At 48.7% G+C, this 7,621-nt stretch overlaps 1 protein-coding gene across 1 annotated transcript; it reads left to right on the top strand.

Annotated features, from left to right (window-relative positions):
• Positions 1–4,032: 4,032 nt before the first annotated feature.
• Positions 4,033–7,615, top strand: LOC102375666. The gene is made up of 2 exons (XM_006037651.3): positions 4,033–4,149; positions 5,733–7,615. Exons 1-2 carry the CDS (start codon positions 4,147–4,149, stop codon positions 7,008–7,010), a joined length of 1,281 nt encoding a protein of 426 aa, XP_006037713.1. The 5' UTR covers positions 4,033–4,146; the 3' UTR covers positions 7,011–7,615.
• Positions 7,616–7,621: the final 6 nt, after the last annotated feature.

The following is a 7,621-nucleotide window of genomic DNA, read 5'->3' as shown; positions in this document are numbered from 1 at the left end:
AATGACCACAAGCTAGCAGAGAGCAGATTTCCCTATATATGCTCAGGCAGAAAAAGGTTTTACCAAATGGGCCACTATCTTATCCCTTCCCAGGCTGATGTGTAGTGGGGGACGGGAAGGGTGAAGCTTTAGTTGTCAATTTGATTCGGAGAAGATTCGGCCTGATTCGGATGCTGAATCATCAAATCCGAATTGAATCGAGAGACCCATAGAAACCTCCAAATTTATTTGGAAAAGATTTGGAAAAAGATTAGGAGATTCAGTGATTTGGAAGGCGGTCTTGCAGGGAAACAGAAACTGAGACGAGGGAGTGGGGGCGGGAGGGAAGATGAGGACTGACATCTGTAGCTAGCCAGTGACTGTGATCTTTCCCTGAGTTCCCTTCCAGTCACAGTGCTCTGGGGAAGGGATGTAGAAACAACATACTTCACTTCATCCACCTCCTAGATGCAAAACCTCATAGACTCAATATAGACATTGGATTTGTGACACACTATAACCTGCCCGACATCTGACTCCCCAGGTACCTCTCCACTTTTACCTGCTACATCCCCCTTCCCCTCCCTCAACCTCTCTCTCACCCCCTGACACCTCAATTTACATTTTCACTGACTGCCTTTCTTGCATGTAGACCAGCTTCTGGCTTCTTTACTATTCATTCCATCCAGGAAGAGCACACGCACCACCTGCAGATGCTTCCTCAGCCTGACGAAGGGTTTTTTAAACCCAAAAGCTTGCTAAGATATATTTCTCCAACTACTCTCCAACTAGTTGGTCTAATAAAAGATATGAGATTGACCCAAAGCACCTTGTCTGCCATGTCCTTAGACCAACATGGCTACAACCTACACCCCTTAACACACACACACACGACATGAGTTTTGCTTTGAACAGTTTGAGGTGCAGTTCCACAAAAACCCTGCACCTGTCTCCTTGAAACTTGGTAGTTCTCATGCCCTCAGAAGGGGCTACCATTCCTGATGCTTTTATCCTGCTCTGCCATAACACTCACACATGACACAAGTTTTTCTTGGAACAGTTTGAGGTGCAGTTTCCCAGAACCCCCTGCACATATCTCCTTGAAACTTGGCAAGCAGCATGGCCTCATAAGGGACTACCATGCCTGCTGTTTTCATCCCACTGTGCCTTAACACACGTACAAAGTCACACGTCATGAATTTTGCTTTGAATAGTTTGAGGTACAATTTCCTGGAAACCTCTGCATCTACCTCCTTGAAACTTGGCAGACTTCATGCCCAGAGAAGAGCCTACCATCCCTGCTCTTTTCATTCAAATCTGACAAAAAATGACAAAGTTATAGGTATTTCAGTGATTCCCCGTTATAGTCTATGGACGAATCACTGAATCTTTCTGAATCAGCACCGAATCTTCTGAAAGCAATTCAGCCGAATCGAGTTGGGACCGTGATCCAAATCTTTGAATTGAATCACTGTCCTCCAAATTGGCTGAATCCAAATCGAATAATACCCTATTCGCACAGGCCTATGGGGTGGGTGTGTCCCAGAAGCAGGATGTGAACCACCTGTAGCAAAGGCTTTCTATAGTTACGGGTTACTAATATCTGAGTCTCTTTTTCTTCTGCCATCCCCTTGCCAATCTAATAAAGAGTGTTGTCCTTTACCTCAAACTGTAGTTTCTGATCCATCAGCCCTGGCCACAGGACCTCCCCATTCCAGTTGACCATGTTAGGCTCATAAACGTTTCAAGAAGCAAATTCCTGCCACTGGTCAGCACAGAATTGTCCTTGTCTGACCAGTCACTGCATATCCAGCAGCTTGTCTTCATCCTCCCGTAAAGTCTCTTCTTCTTCATCTTGTCCTATCAGTCCATCGTTCAGCCTGCTAAAGTCCCATGGGCTTCTCAGCACCTCCAGTTCCGAGGCTACTTCTCACAGCACCTCCTTAATATGAGGCCAGTCACCGCCTAGTATCATGGCATTTAGTAAAATCATGGATAATCCCACTGGCAGGCATTTTCCCAAGTATCATTAAAGGGACTTTCTGCTACTGTATGTTCTGGCATGCCCATGCAGACATATCACCATTATTGCCCCACTTGGTTTCCTCATGCTGGCTGGGACTAGTGAGGTTTGCACCATGGTGTGGGTGCAACTAGTGTCTACCACAGCACAAAGCCTTAGATCTCCTAGTTTTACTTCCACAGTAGGCTTTACTAGATTTTGGTGCACTTTCCTACTATAACTACAGTCCATCTTCTCTGGGATGTTGATATCCTCTTTGCCATCTTGATTAACATACAGTGTCTCTTTCATGGACAAGTTTCCCTTTTTTCCTGGGATCAGTGGTTTGCTCTGTGGCCACTTTCCCCACAATTATAACATTTATCATGCCTCTCAATGCCACCCCTTCTTCCTTCTCTTATTCTGCCAGGTCCTCCAGCTATTTCTCTACCTATGAGTGAATAGGGCTTTATCCCTTGTCTCACCATGCACTTTTCTCCATTTTAGCATGGGCCTCTGCTGTTTTCAGGGCCTCCAACCCAGACTGCTGTTGGTGTTGGCACACCCATTGTTGGGTTCCTTCATCTAAGTTCCCAATAAACTGTTTCAGCACTATCAGGCCTAGTATTTCTTCCGAGTTACATTTTTCAGGATCCAGGCACTTTCTTGCCAGGTGCTGTAGTAACTGTAAGACTTAGGGTTGTTTCTCTTCTAGCATCTTTCTCTCCCTAAATCTCAACCTATAATTCTCCATGCCAGTACAGAATTGCTGTTTTCATGTTCCGGTAGTCCCTGGCTTCTTGCTGAGACAGAGCCCTATAAGTTTCCTGGGCTTTACCCATCAGCTGGTAGGTCAATTTGGCTCTGTCCTTCCCAACCACTGTTGCCATCCTTTCAAAAGCCTCATGGTACACTCCTGTGTCTTCCCTGTCCACCATCCAGGGTATGCAGAATTCCTCTGTCCTTCCTCCTAGAGCCCTAGACACCTTTCCCATCTTCTCATTCAAGGCTAGGTGACAGGCAAACAGCAACCTGTGGGCCTCATTCTCTTCCACACTACATTTCAGCAACAGCTCTACCTGCTGCTGATGCCCCTGCAGGATTTGTGGCCTTACTTCTTGCATTTGCTGCCAGGTATCCATGGTCCCTGAAGCAGTCAGAGTTCCCTCTATCTGGTTTGGATTACAGAATTCTTGGTTGATGCACCAAATGTGGGTGCATCAGGGGTTGAATCCCAGGACTGGGTACTCCTCTGACCTAAATTGGCCCACAGGTGACTATCACCTCTTGCCTTCTGTTCCTGCCATAACTTGTTGTTAAAGCTTAATAACACAACAGGATGTGATTCACCTTCATGCTGTATATTCAAGAAAAGAAAAGGCTTGTCCAGCTCTACAGCAGAATTTAGGACCTGCTTCTGTAAAGGCCATTTGTGTTTGCCTGGTTCAGTTGTTCCACGTGTTTGAAGCACGGTGCCATTGGGTGGGAGCTCCACCACCCCTACGTTCTTTCCACATTCACCGTTGTTAACAAAAATATAAAGTAACAGGAAATACAGGAGCCATTTGCTCCTCTCACCTGCAGCTGGAACCATTGCAGGTGGGAGTCTTCACTCCTCTCTCTTCCTCGTTCCAGTAGGTAACAGCTGCCTTTAATTATCTGGCAAGTGCTCGGAGTGACCAATCCCCTGGCACGTCTGCCTGCTGTCACTCAGCTGCACCCTAAGATAAGTTCCTCCAGACAGAGTTTCCCAGAACATCTCCAGCTGCAGTGGGGGTGGTGGGGTTGTGATTTCAGCACTGATGGCAGGGCATGGGGCTGCAGCCCCACTCCACCCAAGGCCCAGCTGCCGGGGGGGTGGTGGCAGCAGCACTGTCATCACTTATGCATTGCGTTCTTCAGGATTTATTCCAGGCTGGGTTTTCTCCCCAGTCCAGTGAGCAGAATTCTTTCAGTTATGCAGTCTTTCACTTCTTTCCTCTACCACGTTTCCCATTATCATCCAACAGTGAGAAATGGATGGGGCTGAGAGAGGGGTACTGAGCCTAGCTCCTTTCTGTTGCCCTGCTACAGGTTTCCTTCCAGCTCCCGGAGCGCATTTCCTAATAGTGAGAGGCAGAAGCACTCCGTCTAACTCCGACTGAACCAGCTGTCATCAATGCATCATGGTGAGTTCCTCATGCCCTTTGATTTGGCTTGTCTGAAAGCCCTCTAAGCTCAGGGTCCATGTCCCTCAGGTGGTCTCCAGCTGGAGGAGCAGAGATTAGGAAGTGACCCTCTCTTGGGAGGGCCTATGCCTCTGAGAGGCATTGGCACGTCTCCCTGGACTGCATTGCTCTCTGCTCTGTATTTGTCTACAGAGGTTCCTACAAGGAAAAACAGAGGAGTTGTCTGCCCTTTCATGTCTGCTGTTGCTCTCTCCATGGGTTTGTGCATGCACAGGATCTTGTGGAGGATATGGGAAGGTAGAAAGTAATCAGGGTGTGGGAGAAGGGGAAATGCTGGCATACAACAGGAATCCAAAGCTGGGTCTGCCCTGGTGAGCTTGGGGCGTAAGGTTTCTCCAGCTGGAAACAGCTTTGCTGCAGGATGAAAATATGCTTGCTCTCCTGGTCTCAGCCAGGCTGGGGCCAGGGACAAGGCTGGGCCAAGCCAGGTGGCAAGCGAGCCAGCTCCTTCCTGCTGGCTGCTACCTCCTCGAGCCGCTGCCACCTCAGGGGCTCTGATCCCCTCATACCGTGTCCCATCCATGGGCTGTGGAGGGGGTGGGCAGGCAACGGCTTCCCCCCCCCCCCCCCCTCCCACCACAGTGCCAAACAAAGTGTGGTGCCAAGCCAGGCAGAGCAGGCTGAACAGGGCACAAAGATGTGGCTGGGGAGGTGGCTGGTACTGATGTCGCCACCTCATGGAGTCAGGGGAGGGGAAAGCTATTCTCCTCTGCTCTGCCACTGCTCCCCCAGCCAGCTATGCTGCTCCTGTCTCTTTAAATCACCCCCTCCTCTGTCCTACACTCTTAGCAGCCATCTTGTTAAAGTGAAACATGCAGCAACTAACCCCATTGGGCATTTCTTTGCAAATTGCATTGTTCATCACTTAATTTTGTGATTTTCACAAAAAAATGTAAAGTTGCTATTTAAATCGGGCCCTACTTACAGACACTTCAAGAAGTGGAAAAAGGCTGTAAAACTGTGGAGGAAAGCAAAGTTATCAGCTGTAGTTGTGTTTGCAAAAGAATTTGTCCCATCCATTAAAACATGCTACCTCAAAAGTCTTGCTTCTCAAAATAATGGTGCTCTAGTGACAGCTGGCAAGAAGGCAGGTTGAGGTGTACCTCGTAGACCAGGGGTGGCTGACCTGTGGTTGAGGTGCCACAAGCAGCATGTGTGTGTGGCATATGGCAGATTGCAGAGTGGGGGACAGGCAGCATGAAAATAGATGGGGCAGGGAGCAGAAAGCAGAGCCTCCAATCAGGCAGGAAGCAGAAGGCAGAAGGCATCCCCTTTCACCCACACAGCAATGTAATTCTCTTATATTTTCACTGGGGAAGTACAGGCTGTTTCAGCCTGCAGAGGCACTTGTCTTCCTTGTTTATATCAACGTTCAGCCTTTAAGAGCCCTGCCACACATTTGAATTAAAACTGGCTAGAAACCAGCACTAAGGCTTTTCCACATTTTCAAGCACAATCTTTGTAATTGGTTGGCCATTTTTATGGTGGGATAATTACCATCTTGCTTGTATCTTTTCATCCAGTGTTTGGGACCTCAGAAGAAACCATGGAAGCTGAGCATTGAGAGCCTGAGGAAAGTTCAAGCCCAGCTGGAGTCCAAGAGGCTGATGACTCCAATGTTAAGGAGATGCTTTGAGCTGGCCCTAAAGCAATTCCCTCAGGAGCCCCAGTGTGTGCAGGACAATGCCCAGGTGGTCATTGCAAGCCAGATGATGGAGCTGGAGTTTGTCTCTGGAGAAGGGGAGTGTAAGATCAAGGTTTCCGCTGCTGAAGGCTGTCCCCAGTACAAAGTGAGGGAACCCACAAAATCCATGTACCTGGCCAGGCTCCTCCACCAGCCTCAACTGCTGACTACTGAAAACCTTAAGAACATCAAGAAAACACTGGAGACCTGGGGTTCTCTGAGCGAGGAGATGGAGCTGTGTTTCGAGGAGGTCCTCAAGGAGTTCCCTCAAGAACCCCTGTGTGTGAGGAGCAATGCTCATCTGGTGATCCACTGTGATGGGATGGAGCTGAGATTTGTTTCAGGAGAAAGGGAATGTGAGATTACTGTGTGCGGTAGTGAACCCCGATACAAAGTCAAGGAACTCACGGCAGAAGTGTTCCTGGAAAGGTTGCTATCCCGGCCCCAAAGGCTGAGCATGGACAACCTCCAGAGAATCCGCAAAGGGCTGGCATCCTGGACAGAGATAAGCACAGAGCTGAGAGCCTGTTTCAACCTCTTTCTGGAGAAGTTTCCCAATGAGCCAGCATGCATCCAAGAAATCCCCACCATGAACATGAAGTGGGATGGAACAAGGCTGCAATTCCTCGAGGGAGATCTCACAGTCACTGTCACATGGCTGAATGATAAAGCTACCTACAAAGTTCAAGTAAAGACCTGGGCGATATATCAAGAGATGCTCAAGTTTAGTGAACAACCCCTAAGTAAGGAGAACCTCCTGATGGTGCGCCAGGAGGTGAGGAATCTGCAAGGAGTGCCTGACAAGGTTGAGGATGTTTTCAACATGGCCATAGAGAAGTTCTTCGCTGAGCAGGAGGTCCTACAGAATAATGCAAAGCTGGTCATGAAGTGTGATGTTGGGGAGATCGTCTTTGTCTCTGGGAAAGGAGAGAACATAGTGGACGTGTACCTCAACGATGGCAAGGTTTACTACAAAAATCTGCAGGAGACAACAGTAGTGAAACTCTATAAGAAATTAATGGACATAATCTCAAGTTTGAAGGAGTCATTAATTAATATGGTCAAACACTTTCCTGAGTTCTTTAAATTGCTTCCACTAATTGGAAAATATATGTAACAAAAGCCAACAGCAAGTCAGTAAGGTGGTTCCAAAGCAATGAAGAGACCAATCCAGAGTATGGCTCCCAGCTCCCCCTCCCCAAACTTGAACCCACTAATCCCCACAGTCCTTCCAGAGGTAGGAGAGAACCCAGATGTCCTGGTTCCTCAGGCCTCCTGATCTCATACCTGAGATCCCACAGTCCTCCCACAGTGGGGAGAGAACCCAGGAGTCCTACCTAGTGGCCACTTCTGCTGTCACCACTTCCCCCAGCTCTCTCTCTCTCTCTCTCTCTCACACACCCCCTTGCTGGGCCTGCTGCGATCCTGGCTGCACAGGGCATGTGAGTGTGTGTGCCACTCCGCCCTGCCACAGCAGCCTGCGGCCAGGCTTCCCTGGGTCTGTACCTGCTGCCCTGCACTTGGTGGTGCTGAGCCCCATTACCCCGCCACCTCTGCCCCCTTCTGCCCCCAAGGCTCAGAGGCAGCTGAAGAGCAGGAGCTTTTTTTTGGATCACCAATTCTGATTCAGGTGTTAACAACCCTTTCTCCCTTGGAAGGGTCTTGATCTTCCACTATTCAGGCTATCCTTTCTTCTGCAATGTTGCTGTCTGTTGGGCCTTCCTGGTG

Source organism: Alligator sinensis, unplaced genomic scaffold (genome assembly GCF_000455745.1).
Source record: "Alligator sinensis unplaced genomic scaffold, ASM45574v1 scaffold1740_1, whole genome shotgun sequence".
In the NCBI taxonomy this organism is placed as follows: Eukaryota; Metazoa; Chordata; order Crocodylia; family Alligatoridae; genus Alligator; species Alligator sinensis.
This window is presented reverse-complemented; position numbering and strand designations above follow the sequence as displayed.